Source organism: Poecile atricapillus, chromosome 7 (assembly GCF_030490865.1).
Source record: "Poecile atricapillus isolate bPoeAtr1 chromosome 7, bPoeAtr1.hap1, whole genome shotgun sequence".
Classification (NCBI taxonomy): domain Eukaryota; kingdom Metazoa; phylum Chordata; class Aves; order Passeriformes; family Paridae; genus Poecile; species Poecile atricapillus.
Window position 1 is genome coordinate 17488886 of NC_081255.1, and position 16525 is coordinate 17505410.

The 16525-nt window shown below is 48.9% G+C and overlaps 1 protein-coding gene across 2 annotated transcripts; it reads left to right on the forward strand.

Moving 5' to 3' along the window:
* The first annotated feature begins 1747 nt into the window (after positions 1–1747).
* Positions 1748–14291, forward strand: GFI1 (growth factor independent 1 transcriptional repressor). 2 transcript variants are annotated; one of them, XM_058842898.1, is made up of 7 exons: positions 1748–1861; positions 3401–3628; positions 3861–4067; positions 8718–9133; positions 9223–9360; positions 10898–11063; positions 13085–14291. In XM_058842898.1, exons 2-7 carry the CDS (start codon positions 3514–3516, stop codon positions 13261–13263), a joined length of 1221 nt encoding a protein of 406 aa, XP_058698881.1. In that variant the 5' UTR covers positions 1748–1861; positions 3401–3513; the 3' UTR covers positions 13264–14291. The 2 variants fall into 2 exon arrangements, with proteins under 2 accessions (XP_058698881.1, XP_058698882.1); XM_058842899.1 differs by lacking the exon at positions 1748–1861 and having other exon boundaries at positions 3302–3628.
* Positions 14292–16525: the final 2234 nt, after the last annotated feature.

The window sequence follows — 16525 nt, forward strand, 5'->3', positions numbered from 1 at the left end:
AGGCAAACGAGAAAGACTGTTTTGCAAAAAGTCACAGTGAATCAACGAAGATGCATACACGAAATTACTCCTGGTTGTTCTAATCTGGTTATTTCTACTGATTCCAGCATTGATTATTGAAGCTGAAGGCGTGAATGATTTTCGGAGTGATCAACCTAAGGTGCAACAAGGCGACCGCAGTACACAAATGCCGTAAATAAAACTGCTGTGCCCAGCACCAGGAACTTTCCGGCAAAAATGAAGACGTCAGTCGTGTTATTCATCTTCCTTTTTTATCACAGTAAAGCATCACACAGTTGTTGGACAGTTTTACTCGAGGTGGTGTTCGCTTGCTTAGTTAGATTTTGGGAAGTCAAACTAGTCCTATGAGCCGTAGGGGCTCACAGGCACCAAAAGGCTAATTTTTCTGTAAATGTTTTGGGGCTGGTGGTGAAAAAAAAGCATCTGGTCTCAAAGCCAGCACACTCCTGAGCGTAAGGGAGGCTGAAGTTTGCTTCTGCCATGTCCGACTTCAGTCTCAGTCGTTTCTGAACGGGAAACGGTGTTAAACCTCGATTCGCTCACTGCGGAGTCGCACTTTAGGTGACCCTACAGTCACCGAAACGAAGTTTCTGATGGCCTGAGATGTCTTGAGAGCCACCTCAGAAAAAACCGAAGATCCGAGCCTGAATTCCTGGCTGCATTAGGAATCCGAGATCAGACCTGGAAAACTGCATTCTGGGATCGTGTGTGTCCATAAAGCAAGGCGAAACTTTTTCTTTTTGCAGAAGGAAGCAGGCTTTGCCATTGTGTAACTCAGGGATCCCCACAGGTGCAGGACGCTGCCTGGCTCGAATCCCGTTACCGTGCTCGTCGCCGGTGCCTCACGGATCCTCCCCGAGTTAGCACCTGAGCACCAGCACGCAGACGAGGAGGGCAATCTCTTCCCACTTGCCTAGCTCCGCTCCCCTGTCGCCTTAGTGTTTGAATAGCTGTCAAGCGACAGTAGCCGGAGGGGGGGGGGGGGGGGGGGGAACGGGACGGGGGGACGACACCTCTCGCCTACCTCTTCCATATTTAACCATTACCTAAATCCGAAGGGAAATGAGCAAACCTCTAGGCTTGGGTCTTAAGGTATTTTCAGCGCCGTTGGGCGTATTTATCCCAGAAGAGTTTTCCACAACAAGTTATTTCTAGTCTAGGAGAGGTCTCCGTCGCCCAGGGCCCGGCCTTAGCCCCGATTACGACGCCACGCACGGCCCGGTGGTGGCGGGAGGTGTGTTCCCCCCGCCGCCGGGCCAAAGCGGGGGATGCGGAGCGGAGCAGGCTCGGCAGGGCGAGCGCCGGCTGCCCCAGCCCCTGCCCTCTGCCCGCCCTAGTCAATCTGTGTTTTGAATCTGTGACTTGTTCTCGTTGCGGAAGTCGAAGGGGATCCAAGAATAGTTCAGATAGATGTGTGTAATTTCTAGAGCAGAACCCCGAGAGAAACGAAACGCCCGATTCCAGAATGACGCTTCGATGTCCCTTCAGCGAGATCTGTGAGGTGGAATGCGGTAAGACGTTTTCATTTAAGGAAAACTGAGAGAGAAACAGAGGCGGTGAACACTACTGATTTGTGAGGCTTTGGCGCTTTTTTTTTTTTTTTTTTTTTTTTTTTTTTTTTTGCAGAAGCTCCTAACTAACGCTCAGGAAGTGGAATTTGTGGTTTAGGGGGCCGAGCTCTGAAGGAGTTGAGAGAGACAGAAAAGTTTAAAAAAAAAAAAAAAAAGCCAACTCAAGCACCATTGCTCCTTAAAGGGAGGCTAAATTTAAAGTCACACAAACTAGCAGGCTGCCGCGCATACCCCGTCCGCATCCCAGCTTCCTTCGGTCCTCTAAATGGGTAAGCGTTCTCTCTTCTCTCGCCTCGCGTGGGCAGCTGCCTGTGGGCGGGCCGGGCCGGCAGCCACTCCTTTTCACTCGGCTGGGACCCCGTGCCGCTCCGGTCCTGCCTCAGCCGCGGGGCCCGGCGCCAGCCCCGCGCCCCCGCAGCGACGGCCGCCGAGCAGGCGCGGCCAGCGGGAGCCGGGGCGAAGGTGGGCTGCGGGTCTCGCCTTCCCACGGGCTCGGCACCTGCCTGGCCAGCTCCGGCCTTGGGAATCCGGCGGCTCCTCCGCGGTGTGACTTTTGGAGGGAAATACGCGGCAGAAGAGGCGCCGGCGCCCGGAGCCCCCAGCGGCTGCGGCGGCCGTTGCTGTCGGGGCGCGGGTGGGTGACTGACGCGTTATCGGGCCGCTTTGATTTCTCTGCCCACTCCGTGCGGGCTCGCTGGCTGCTAGCCCCTGCTCAAGGATGAACGCAGGCACAGGTGGGGCTGCGCAGCAACGCTCCCACCCGGCTCCGTGCCGGGGGGCGGTGCCTCCCCAGCAGCGCTGAACAGCCCTGCCCCTGCCTGGGGGGAGGCGGGCCGGAGCTTTGTGCCGCCAGCTGCGGGGTAGTTCCCGGGCCTCAGCTGACGGGCTGGCCTCTTTCCTCTCTTCCCCGTTTGAAACCCTTCGAAGTCCCCCAAACCCCCAAAAGAACGTGGATTAAACTCGCTATTTGGAAAGTCAAGTATAACGGCAGAGGCGGCCCTGTGCTGGATGGGTTCGGATGAACCTCTCCGGCCTTCCCCAGAGAAGTCGGCTCGGGGAAGTTTTGTTTAACCCGGTCCCCCCCGACTCCCGTAGGAGGTTTCCCACCTCGTCTCCTTTCCCCGCCCCGGCTTTCGGTGCCCGCAGCTGCAAGGTAGCACGGCGCCGACAGCTGAGGGCTGCAGGAGAGATTCCGTTTTGTTCGTTCTCGTGTTCTCGTGGTTCGCGCGGGATGGGTGAATCAGTCCCTCCGACAGCAACAGCCTCTCAGGCGCCAGGTTTAGGCTGTTGGGTTTGTAACGACTCCCCCTCCCGTCCCAGTAACAAACCCGCACTGGCCAGCCCGTCCAGGGCGGTAGGACGTGATAAGCTGTTTCGGAGGGGAGATTTGTTGGCACCACTTCTGCCGTGGTTGCCGGCGCGGGGGCAAACACGGAGACGCGGTGCGCCCACTTGGAGGGACGGGATAACACCCGACCGCGCCCCTCAGCTCCCTCAGCCCCCGCTTGTCCGAAGAACGGTGCCCAGCTGCTGTTATTGCCCGTTCCCCGCAATCCGGCAGCAGCCGTCGAAGCGTGGTTGGGGCGGCCCCAAGACCGCGGTGAGAGGGAGAGGGCGTAAAACGCGTTGGCTGGGGCCGGTTGGAGGCTGAGTTATCTGCGCTCCTGGAAGAGGGGGCGAGGCGAGCGGGGCCGGGGGCGGTGGCCGGAGCCACCTGCGCGTCGCCACCTGGCGCGCCGCCCCTGGCGAGCGGCCCCTCCTGGCCGGCGCCCCCGGCCCTCACCGGCGGGCGCGGCGCCTTCCCGCAGGTCGCCTCCCCGCCGCCGCCCCGCAGGACATTCGGGGGTAACGCTCGCCACCGCCGTCGTGCCCAGCGTTTAGAGAGGGAGTGCGGCCGTGCCGGCCGTGGCAGCACCCCACCATGCCGAGGTCCTTCCTAGTGAAGAGCAAGAAAGCCCACAGCTACCACCAGCCTCGCTCCGCCGACGAGGACTACAGCCTGCGGCTGGAGACGGTGCTAGCCCAGATCTGTGCAGGTAGGAGTCTCTCGGTCGCAGCCTCACTCGGAGACTGCCCACCCGCCCGACATCACCCCGGTGTTCGCGGCACCGGGCGGTCGTTCTGCGGCCCCTGCGGGACGCCGGAGGGGCTAATGCGGGCTCGGAGAGAGTCGGGCATCAAACCTTGGCGGGAGCGGACCGCCGCGGGAGGTGGCTGGCTCCCACCACGGACCCATACTGAGGAGTTCCCTCCTCCTTTGCCCTGCAGACGGCAAGATCCCCGAGGACACGGAGCTGTGCCGCACTGCCCTGCCCGATCCCGAGCCTTCTCAGGGGCGCTTTTCCCCGGAATCCCACCTTACCGAGGCTGCCGATGGAACCTCCGAGTCAGCGCCCAGCTGCGAGGGCAGTGTCTGTGATAGAGTGTCCGAGTTCGAGGATTTCTGGAGACCTCCCTCGCCCTCTGTCTCGCCAGGTAGGACCGGGGCGAGCAGCTCTCCGCGAGGGTCAGCCTGCATGTCCGTGCCCGTGCCGTGGGGCAGTGGAGCATGGCTCGGCTAGGCGCCACCACCACAAACGAGTAGAAGGGACAGATTTGCAAGTTCCTTTTAAAAATTATTATTATTTTTCTCCCAGATTTTCCAGAATCTGTTCCTTCCACTCGTTTTCGGGTTGCTTCTTTTGGGTTGCTTTTCCAGCCCGTATTGTGCTGCTGAGGGAGCAGCGGGTGACAGGCTGTAGGAAAGTTGTCACGATATCGGGTGTTGATTTTTTGGTTTGTGATTAATTCTTAGAGGCAAACCGAGTTATGTTTAAAAGGTCCCAGCATTCTCCAACAGGGTCGTGCCTACATAGATTTTTTTAGTCTTTTAAGACAGTACAGGCAATCTATATACCTGTAGTAAACAGCGTTGATTTTGTGTCTTCTACAACCTGCTAGACATTTTTCCTAATTCCCTTTCAGGTTATTTCTTGCCTCTTGCATACAAAAAAGGTCTGTCTTTCCCATCCTTCATGTCCTTCTCTTTTGCTATTTGGTTGTTGGTTTGTTTGGTTTTTTGTTTTGGGGGTTTTTGTTTGTTTTGTTTGGGTTTTGTGTTTTTAATGTTTGTTTGTTTTTCTTTTCTAAAAACATATTTGTAAAAACCAGAGGAAAGAAAACCCAATGTCAGTCAGATTTAAACACCCCAAATCCAGGAAACTCACACGGCTACAGCGCCTATCTCTAGCTCCCTTGTCCTGCCTTTGATGTTGTTGGGGCAGTGGGAGATGCTGTCCCCAGGCTGGCACAAATACTTCTATCGTTTAAAAATACAATGGTGTCGTTTAGAACAAAAATATGCATATATATATATAAAACCACTTTTTATTGCCTCGATTAAAAAGAGACGGGTGGAAAAAAGGACAATTTTTGTCTTGATGAAGGAAAAATTGTGTCAGCTTTACCGACTGACAGCAGACAGCAAACAAATACTTAGTCCCAGTTTGTCACCATTTCCCACTTGGTCTTTACAGTGTCCTTGCATATCAATGGCTAATTGTAATGATGTGGATCTGCATATTTAAAGCCTCATCTTCTTTCAAGAGTCCTAAGCTCCTTTTAGGGGACACTCAAAATGCTGTCTAGCATCAGCCACAGGACACTTTCAGTCTGTGCAAATGACACACCAGACCAAATGCAGCATTGCTGCATACCTCTTCTGATAATATTTCTGCACAGATTGTAGCAATGTGTGTAATTTTTGTTCCAATGAATTTTTCCTGCTCTTTTCCCAAATAAATTCCGGCACAGAAAATGAACCATTTTCATGAGGTGTCAAAAAGACAGACGTAAAATAGAGCGAGTATTTTACCAGGTCTGCTCTGTCTTTTCTTCCTTCCCTCTCATTTCTTCCCTCACTGTGAGATTCATCAACTTCCAGCCAACCATCAGGCTGTCCAGGGAAGATAACTTTACAAAATGAGGATGATGTCCACAGATCAAGATTTTTCAGGGTGGGGTGAGCAGTCCTGGGGCTGTCTGATCCCATTCACAGGAGTCTGGGAATGTATAGGAGTCCAAGTACTGTAAGAGCTTTATTAAACTTATCTCAGTGTATTAAGAGAGGTGGACAGTGGCAACAGGATTAGATAGCTGGGCTTCCTCTCACAGCTCACCTCCTCCAGCTCCTCTGCTTTCAAACTGCTTTGTCAGATTCTGTGTGAAGCCAGAATTCGTGTCTGGGTCACTTCTGCAAGATGCAGTGGTGAGAGACTGTATTCTTACAATCGTGTTTGGATGGGGCACAATTTTTATGCTCTACCAGGCAGAGCAGATGGGAAATGATGATTCTAAATAATGCTGAAGGCATGTGTGGTGAGTAGTACTACCACTCCCTTATCTCTAGAAGTGAACATAGGTGCAGGTTGCACTTCAGTATGCAATGAAAGCTGTATTTATTTCACTTTTGTCTTTGAGCACTGTGCTGCTGATGTAGGCGGTCATACAACATAGACATAATAACATATTAACATGTTAACTCCATCAGTGCAAATCACTTTATTTAACCTCACTTTCTACATGTGTCTGTAACCACACGGATGTGCACATGCAGAAGGTGCATGGGAGCTCAGTGCAGCAGTATTAGTATCTCCTGATGAGCCTGTTGGTGCTGCAGAAGGACAGACTTTCCCTGGGTATAATGGAGTTGTGAAGGAAGTGTGGTGTTTTGTGTAAGAGGACACTCGAATCTTTCTTTGTTCTGCATATCAATCTGTTCCCAACCATTTAAGGTTGAGTTTGTTTTGCCTCCAAAAACAAATATAGATTTTTTTTCTCCCAGAAGTAGTCTGTGTAACAGCTGCACAGAATTTCTAGGAAAATGAGGGAGAATATTTCTCTGTCTCTGCTCCCCCCTCAAGATGCTGTGGAGAAGAGGCACACACAGAAATGCCCTGCAGTGTGGCAGAGCAGGGTTTGGAGATTGCTTTGCCAGTGGGCTTGGATAGCTTGAGAATAATGTGAGGAATTCCCCTGCATTTGTGCTCGAGAGGTCTCCAAAGCATGAGGTGATGGAAGGAAAGTTGCACGCAAACTGATCTGTGGTGCAATGTTCACTGTATACTGTACTTGCCAGTTCCAAGGGCTCAAAAATCAGGTCAGCCTTTCCTCTCACTCAATGAACTGGCTCAGAAATCAAGATTGTAAGTAATACCTTATGGATATTCAGTTCTAGTGTTGAAATATTGAGGGTTTTTGTTTTCATGCTTTTCTTACAGTTTGAGCTAGAAGTTGACTTTAAAAGGAAAAAATAAAGTTATAACAAGAACAAACAAAAGCAAAGCTGAGGGCCTGATGAAATCATGCCATTTTAAGAGCTGGGACTTTAAGATAGGTTTGAATTTTGTGATAAAATCGTGAGAGATGGCAACACTGAAACTGGTTACAAAGACACAAGATTGATGATGTGATGCTGACCACAACTTTGCAGTCAGTGCAGAACAGGAAAAATCATGCTGAACACCATGTCAGCTAATTTGATTTCATCACTCTCTTCAAATGGCCCAGCTAGTATGTGTGCATATATTTCTAACCAAAAGATTACTAATTTCAGTGGAAGAATTTGAGACTGTTAATATCCGAAATTATGTAAAAGATAGGAAAAAGTCAAGTCATTCAAAGCTCAATTTTAACCTAATTTCCTACTGCCTTCTGTAACCCCTCAGTGACCACTTGTCTATCCAGATGGATGGCCCAACACATGCCTTCTTTCCCTAGTCCACCCCCATTTATTTTGGTTTGTCAAAGGCTGAAAAAGCCATGGGAGCTGATATGAGTAAGAGATCCATTGTGGGTGGACAAGTTTCTGGTTAGTGGAGGTTACTCTGGAAGCCCACGTTGTAAGGGATGCCAATATCTCTATGAAGGCATCAGCATTTCAGTAGTTCACTGATCCATCTCTTCCTTGGTTCACTAAAACTGTTGTCCGGTGGAGATATTTGACTCTCCCAGTGCTCCTGCCTGTTACAATGAGGAGTGAAAGCAGCGCACCTTGGGCATTAATCAGCATCTCTGGCAGACACAGTTGGGGTCTGGTGCCTCATGTTCCTTGCCCGGTTGTGCTTTCCTACATGTGAGGCTCCTTGAGCAGTTGTGCCTTTAGACACTCCTCTCAAAGGCTGTGCTCCTGCCACTCCATCAGACTGCTGTGGGCCCCCACATGTAATTCATGTGCCCACTGCATTGGTCAGATGCCACTGCTGAAGGCAAGCCTCTTAGAGCCTGCTGCATTTGAGCTTGCCCTGGTGGAAATTTGCTTTACTTTGATTACAAATGTTAGGAAAATGGGTTTGTCTCTCAGGTTTTAATGTGGCCCATCCCAATGACTTTACAAAGCTCTGTGTTTTGGGTGGATTCAATTTCTTTACATGGAGAACCTCAGAGCAATCTGAAACAGCCATGATTTTTGTTCAAATGAGGAGTTATTTTATTTTATTTTTTGTTTTTATTATTTTATTTTATTCTGAAAAAATGAAGCATAACGTGCAAGCACCTCAGAAGGTGTTACTTATTTAAGTTATGCTGTAATATAGTTATGGTGAATTGTGGCATGAAGTTGAGAGACTAGATTTGGGCATTAAATTATGCAACAAGATTTTCTTCATTTTGTTGACCAGGTAAATCTCAGCACATTTGCTCTGTCTGGCACCTCTGTAATGTTATATTTGCACATATGTGTGTGTGTGTGGTCTCCATCAGAGTCAGCTTTGATGTCCGTTTTGGGACATGGTAGATACATGTTTCCAAGAAGCTGCAGATAAAACTATAGGAAGTTATAGACTGAGTTGTTTAGAGTCTTGCTAGTCAGATCAGTGTGTACACACCCAGGCATTCAGAAGTGGAGGTAGACAAAATTGGTGTTGGCTTTAAATAATTTGGCTGGGACACTGGGCAAGTAGGTAGTACTGGACACTCAGACCCTAATGTGCAATATAAAATGTCCTTCCATTGAGATGAAAGGGCAGCCTCAAAGTGCAGTACAGGGGCCAGGCTCTGGACACAAGCCTGAGTGCTGAGACTGTTCTGCCTCATTGTAGTGTCTGGATCAAGAAGTGCACCAATTCCCATGCCCTTGTGTTTCCACAGCCTCAGAGAGATCTGTGTGTCCATCCCTAGATGAAGCACCCCCTTTCTCAGTGCCCTTCAAACCGTACATGTGGAACAGCCTGGGTGGCTCTGAGCTCAGGCACCTTGTGCAAAGCTACAGGCCCTGCCCGACACTGGAGCGGACCTCAGCCCTGGGGCTCTTCTGTGACCGAGGCTCCGAGCCCGCCCTCTATGGCGCTGAGTGCAGCTCTTCCCTGGGACTGTATGGTGACTTCAGCTCCCCGGGTCCGGGGCTGTTTGAGCAGCCGCCAGCAGCAGCTCCTGGACTCTATGCCGAAACACAACCTGGGCTGCAGCAGGAGAAGGGGCCAGCTGGCCTCAAAGTGGAGTCTGACCTCTTGTGCCGCCCACTGCTCATCAGCACTGGCTCTTACAAGTGTGTCAAGTGCAGCAAGGTAGGAGTCCCTTTCTCCCACACTGGATATGACTCTCCCCCAGCCCTTTCTCCGTGGCAAACTTGACACTGTGTACTCTCTTTCCTCAGGTCTTCTCCACACCACATGGCCTTGAGGTACATGTGCGCCGCTCACACAGTGGCACGAGGCCCTTTGCCTGTGACATGTGTGGCAAGACCTTCGGCCATGCAGTCAGCCTGGAGCAGCACAAGGCCGTGCACTCACAGGTGAGAGCAGGCAGGCTGCCAGGACAGACGGCTGGGGGCCAGGGCCAGCTGCTCTATGCTGCTGGCTGGGGAAGCCACAAAGGCAAATACACGGCAAGGAGGTAGGGACCTAAACTGAGGAGGGGAAAGAACGTGGGGGGCTGCAGTGGGAAGTTGTAGGTGAAGAATATGGTGACAATCAGAGGAAAGGATAGCCAGTTTGTGTGCAAAGAAGCTAATCAAATCAAAGAACATAGGCTTTGTTTCCATTCTTCAGATCTTGCACAGGTATTAAGCATTGGGCACTTCTGGCACTCCAGAAGTAACAAAAAATAATAAATGTTCACTCTCAGAGCTGGAACTTGTAATGCAGATATTGGCTTCTTTTTAACAGCTAAAGCAACTCTGTGCTTTCTTCTGATGCAGCACTCCTCATTCTTTCTCCTCCCTCCCACAAAGAAGTGAGTCTTCCCTTGTTTGTAGTAATTTTTGTCAGTGCAGGGAACATCTGAAGGATCATTCAGGTATAAAGCACTGACTTCACCTGTCGCAACACACTGACTCACATACCAAAAGAATATGGTGGTTAATTTTGGTAGGAGGACTTGTAACATTTTCCACCTGCTGATACTATGCCATATTTCCCCTTCCCCACCCACCTGACCTGGCAAATCTTCCTTCTTCAGATTGACTTTTGGAGGATAGAGTTACAGCAATGTTTTTTTTCTCTTTAATGTATCATTGCATGAGTGTGCAACAAGCAGAGCACACAATGAAGGGAGATATCTTACTATCCATCAAACAGTGGTGAAAAGAGCAGCACTGCATAATGTGTCCATGGAAGGGACAGCGTTTTGGGGAGAATGCTTTAAAAGCCAAATACAGGTGGTTGTGTGAAAGCATAGAAGGAGGAGAAAGATGCAATGGAAGTTAAAGGATGGAAAGAAGAGATGATATATGGTATAAGAAACTGAGAGGAATGTGTGAGGGAGAGGTGAGAGGTCTTGATGCGTTTGGTTTTATATGTTAAAGTAGTAAGCTGAAAAGCTGTTTGTCCCAAGTGCTCTACATGCCTTCCACTTGAATTTTAATGGAACTAAAAAAAACAATTAATTGTTACCATGCCAGAACTCAGTCCATCACAGGGATTTTCCAAGAGACTCAAGCAGCTTTTGGCACCCACTTTTGCTGTGTACAGTGGAGAGGTGGCCTCTGAACAGTGCTGCAGCTGTTGGGCTTCCCAGTAGAGTGACTGTGTCTCAGGCCTCTGATAAAGTGCGTTGGCAGACTCTGCCCAGTTCATTGGGGTTGCTCCCACCTGGCCATTCCTGCCAGTAGGAAGAGCTGTTCAATTAAATTTTAGTAGTGCACAGCACTAGGAGAGATGTATTATTTTTTTATCATGTGATGCTGCTATCAAGCCAGTGTTATCATCTGTGTAGGCCAGTCCAGCTCTCTGGAGAAATGTAAGTTCTTGCCAAGGCAGAAGGCACAACACTCATGTGCTGCTGGGGTCATTGCTGTGATGTAATGTGTGTGTGTGGGCTCATCTCTGCAGGAACGCAGCTTTGATTGTAAGATTTGCGGCAAGAGTTTTAAGAGATCTTCTACTCTGTCCACCCACCTGCTCATCCACTCAGACACCCGACCCTACCCGTGCCAGTACTGTGGGAAGCGGTTCCACCAGAAATCTGATATGAAGAAACACACCTTCATTCACACAGGTCAGCCCTGCAGCTGCTGGTGTCAGCCCCAACACGAGGGCAGGTCTCTGAAGAGGTTTCTCTGCAACAGCCCGTTCCTCCTCAGCTGGGACAGGGCACACACCTCCACTGTCCTGCTGCTGTTCACGCGATCTGAGCTGTACTTGGGCAAAGGAGGGTGATCTGAATGTGCTTTAATGAACAGCAGCTGCAAAATAACCTACAAAAATCCTCGCAATCCAATCAGTGTTCTCTTAATAGGATCCACCGATGTTTATTCAAAGGGCTTTTGTGTAAGATGATTTGTAGAGTAATATATTCATGTGGCCTTGATTTACAGCTGAGGTCCCGGGAAAATGACAGGTGAATTTGATTACAGCACTGCTTTTTGCAGGATCTACCAATTTACAATAGGAACAACAGGAGTCCCCTCCTCTAGATCAAACACTAAACTGGAGGGCCTAGGTCTTAGTCTAAATATTTGTTCAGAGATTGTCTGCACTTCCATCTGGACTTTCTGAGAAATGGCTGCAGTTTGATACAGAATGGGAGGAGAGGTGCAGAGTTCTCGAGTTTCACTGTTACTAATAAACATGGAAACTAATATGTAGTGCAGGTGAATCACCAAAGGAAATAGTTTCAAAAGTATCATTCAGTGAGAAGGCAGGTTTATCAGAAGTCATTAGAAGAATACCTTGCCTTTACCGTTCACTTGAAGTAGAGGGAAATGAATGTGTAAGATATGAAAGAATCTGTAGACATGAAATATCTGTTGTACCAGCCAAACCTGTGGTTCAGATGACCAAAATTCTTTTCCCTGGTAATGGCCACTAGCAAATATAAAGGGTGAAGCCTAAAAAAGGCAAATAATGTAGAGAAATGGCACTATATGTAGTACTGCTTGGCTGTGACTTTTCTAGGTGACAAGCAGTGAATAATAAATGTTACTTATCAAGATTTTTCACTGAAGGTTGCTGGATGAAAATGGACTATTTATGAAGTAATTCAAGAAGTATTTCCATAGTAACCTTTTCAAATGAGGCTTGATGAAGTAGAATTTCAGACAAATTCTGAATCAGATTATTTTCTTGAGAGATCAGAAACTGTGCCTGGGCTTTTAAATCGCTAATATAAAAGTGAATCCTTAACTGAATGAGGGATTACTTTCATATGCACCATATACTTTGAAATGAGCTTTCAGCACATTTTGTATTATTTTTTGATTCTGAGAATTTGATCTTCAAACACCCAAAGAGTTTGTTGTTCCCAGCTGAAGCCAGTGGGCTCTGCAGGTGCAAAACCACTCTGAAAATCCTGCTTGATATTGTGGTTTGGTTCCTTTTTATTTGTTATTTGATAGTAAACAGTATGAAAATATACCTAGATCCTGCTCCCATGGAGTTTTGCCACTGACTCCTCTGTAGAAGTTCTGCATTTATTCCCATTTACATTATTTATCTGCAGGTAAAAACTTCAGGCCTCTGACTGCTAGCACTGTAGTGTGGGGAACAGAGAGAACAGATGTCTGGATGAACCCTGCCCTTCAGGATTCACTTAATGGCCCTCATACCTCCCTTGGGGACAGACCCCAGATCACTGGGTTTCTTTTAACAATCTCTACCTATTCCACCTGCCCTCATGCTGATGGTATAGTAATCGATGTCAGGCATTCATCACTTTTCCAGGAGTTCGTCATGTTTCTAGGACACAAAGCCAGTTTAAATTGCACAGGGCCCATGCAGACAAATCAATTCACAAGATGTGGTGTCCTGGGAGTACTCTGTGCTTCAGGCTACTCCCAGGACTGTACTGGGTTATTGGAGGTGCACCCAAGTTTGGGCCTGCTCAGCTGCAGTGGAGGCTCAGTTTATGGTTTCTCTGGGGCTCCCAACTGCATGTTTTCTTGTAAGAATGACTTCTTAGGTAATCACACAAAAATCTCTTTGATAAACTTTAAGTACCAGTGTATATTTGCTGTGGTCCCACGTAAGCAGCATGTTGCCTCTTTCACAGCCTCTCTCTTTCCCACCCTCTGCTTGCAGGTGAGAAGCCTCACAAGTGCCAGGTGTGTGGAAAGGCCTTTAGTCAGAGCTCCAACCTCATCACCCACAGTCGGAAGCACACAGGCTTCAAGCCCTTTGGCTGTGATCTGTGTGGCAAAGGCTTCCAACGAAAGGTGGATTTACGGAGACACCGGGAGACACAGCATGGCCTGAAATGAGTCCAAACTACAATATGGAAAGCACCTACAACACTATGAGAACAGACTCCTTTGGCTTCCCTGCTGGACCCAAGCCCTGTCTTGAACATAGACCTGGCATTACCTTTCTGAACAGGAGCTCAAAGAGGAAAGAAGAGGACAGAGCCATGTGTTGCCAGCTCAGCCTGAATGACTGTGGAAGGGGAAAGTAAAGGCTGGGGTTTCTCTCTTTCTCTTCCTGTTGTTCTTTCTGAAATAACACTGAAATATAAGCCTTTTAGATATAAAGCCTAATACTCCAAAAATGGATAAGCTACTAAATATCTGCAAGCTGAAAAATATTTCTCCCATGGCTATGATGAGCCCCTTCAAGTTTTCAGTAGCTTGAATCAGCTGGCAGGGAAACATGGGTATAACAGTGTTTACATGGGGTAATGACAGAGAGCCATCAGCAGCTGCCCTGGTTGAGTTCAGTGCTGAATGGGTTCACTCTTGGATGACTTCCTGCCAGGAAAACTTGGAGGATCAGGTCCAGTGTGCAGTTTGACATCTTGCTGTTTTTTAACCAAAGGTTAAAACTTGGGACTGATCCTGCTCTCACTTATTCTGGTGCAAATCAGGAGCTGCATTAACAGTTACAGAGAGGTCCTTGCTATCCTCCCTGAGCCATCTCTGTCTGTCCAAGGCCTGACTACCAGAGTGTTTGAAGAACGGAGGGTTACTTCTTCCTCCATCTACTAGGGATAAGGAAGCTTGTGAAAGACCAGTGGAAAAGCCAAAGCACAGAATTATGCCTTAGAAATAGAAATCAATCCAACAAGTGAACCTGCCTGAGGAGGGCAGGAGCATCAGGGAGGCACAGACTTTCTGTCCAGAACCATTACTGGCTTCTACACTCTGGGCTTGTTCTAATAACTGGAAAATAGCTACACAATAGCATCAGTTGTATATTTGTTTTTGTTTTTTTAATTTTTAAAGGGAAACTTTCTGAGGTAGGCAGGACTTACTATAAAAGTATAATTCACTTAATTTGCCTTAACAACTCTGCATGTACCTCAGTTAAAAAAAAAAAAAAGCTGTTTTTACTTTGTTGAGAAGTTTGTAAATGTCCTTATTTAGATTTTATGGAGTGTCTTACATTTCTTGGTACATATTTATTAGAACAAGGTTTTAAGTTAATAAAGTAATGAGGATGGTCCAGAGTGATTTTTATTTAATATGTAACTGCACATTTGTGAATGTCAGCCATTACAATACACCACAGTGATTATCAGGGATGCAGCATCCAAGGAGGGAATGCAGGCACAAGAGCTGTAGTGATTAAAGAACACAACTGCCATATTTATTTGTCCAATTCTTATACTGATTTCAGATAAAAATTCACATTTTTGAGGACTAGGGTATTCGTGGCTTGGACTATCACCATAAAAGTGTTTAGAGGGAAAACAGCAGTTTTAAGGCTCTGCTTTGGAAATGTAGACAGCCAGAAGTCCCTGCTTAGCCCAGGAGCAATTTGAATGTCTCCTCCAAGATTAAATGTCTGTGCCTGGGAGTTTGCAGGGACACCTGAGCAGCAGGTGCATCATTTATACTTAAGCCTGTTGGGACTCACGGCCTTTTGCCTGCCTGCCTTGTCAGCAGGGCTGGCTCCATCTGCCAGTTGCAGCCCATACAAAAGAGAAGCAGGAGGATGATGGAGGGGCCCCTTGTCCTTTTCCCAACAGAGCACACACAGCATGGTAGCCTGGTTCTTTACATGTACCTGTAATCTTGTGTGCCCACAGAGGTATATACTCATGTTTTCAGCTTTGTACATTTAGTCTGGACAAACCCAGAGAACAGAGTTCCCTTGTGCCCTGCTGGGCTGGCCCAGCCCTGGGGCACCCTGCCCACCCGAGGCTGGGGCACTCACCTGCCTTGGTGACACCGAGGTCCTCCCTGTGCTTCTGCTTTCTGTCACCCTTGAGAACCTTGGTTGGATCCCCACGGGGCTGCCCTGGCAGGCTGTGGCCGTGTCCCCTTAGGGCTGCCCTGGCAGGCTGTGGCCGTGTCCCCTCAGGGCTGCCCTGGCAGGCTGTGGCCGTGTCCCCTTAGGGCTGCCCTGGCAGGCTGTGGCCGTGTCCCCTCAGGGCTGCCCTGGCAGGCTGTGGCCGTGTCCCCTCAGGGCTCACCCACTCGGGCTCTGCTCCTGAGGCTGCCCAGGCCGGGCACTGCATGCCGAGCTCTCGCTGAGCAGAAACGCGGCCACAATCATGGCAACCAGGACACAGGAGGTGCCAGCTGCTCTGAAGACCACATTAGGCCCACTATGCTGGCTTAATTAATGCAGAAGGTCAGTGCAGGAGACTCGGTGCTTATGTGGAAGGCCTGTGATGCTCTGGGTCCCACCCAGGCCAGGGGAGACTCTAAGGTGTGGCTTGGGTGGCACACGTAGGCTTGGGGCTGCCCCAGGGTGATGCTAAGTATTTATTTCACAGGGAAGCTGTTGCTGTGGATGGAATGAGTGCTGACCTGGGTATGGGTTAGCTGGGGTGCAGCTGTTGCCCCCAGTCCCTCTGCCCTCAGGAGAACCTTTCCTTCCAGGCACAGCCTCCCTCCTTCCTCCCTCTGGGCAGGCCTTGCTCCAGCAGGCCCCGAGCGGCTCAGTTGCTGGCATTTACCTTTAAAACTATAATAGCAATGTGTGCTTGTCCCCTTGGAGCATCCCATTTCCAAACAGGGCAACAAGTGTGGTTTGAGTGTAGTGCTGACCACAGGGTGGGGTGGGTGGCCAGGGAGGCAGCATGGAGATAGCACAGGTGGCAAGAATACTCTTCACAGAAGAAACCCACAGATGTTTTATTAGTTAAGTGTCTCCTCCCAGAGCATGGTGCAGTTAATGGTGTGTCTCAGGACACCACTGTTGGGCTCAGCTCAGATCCAAACCCCCTGAAATGTTTGTGTGTTGCTGCATGGGAGGGTGTTCTCATGTCCCCAGCCCTGCTTGCGCGAGTGCCAGCTGCTGGTTTAGGTGAAATGCAGCTATCCGTGGGGAAAAGTCATGGCTTTAAGGTGAGGAATTGAAATGAAGATAAGGAAAAGAAGATTTATCTGGGGAGAATCAGAACAGGCTACTGAGAGGCTGTGGAGCAAGTCTGAAGATTGGAAATATCTCTCTCAGTGTTATTACTGTGTGCCATTAAAAATGCATTATGCATATTACATGACCCATTATTCATGAAGCAGGTTCCATACCTTTTGTTTGCCAGAGTAACAGTAGAAAGGGTAAGGAGAGACACTGGAG

Excerpts from the sequence above, each read along its gene's own strand:
- GFI1 (XM_058842898.1), top strand. The coding sequence starts at position 3,514 with ATGCCGAGGTCCTTCCTAGTGAAGAGCAAGAAAGCCCACAGCTACCAC. Across the intron at positions 9,361-10,897 it reads ACAAGGCCGTGCACTCACAG|GAACGCAGCTTTGATTGTAA; the intron begins GTGAGAGCAGGC and ends TCATCTCTGCAG. Across the intron at positions 11,064-13,084 it reads ACACACCTTCATTCACACAG|GTGAGAAGCCTCACAAGTGC; the intron begins GTCAGCCCTGCA and ends CTCTGCTTGCAG.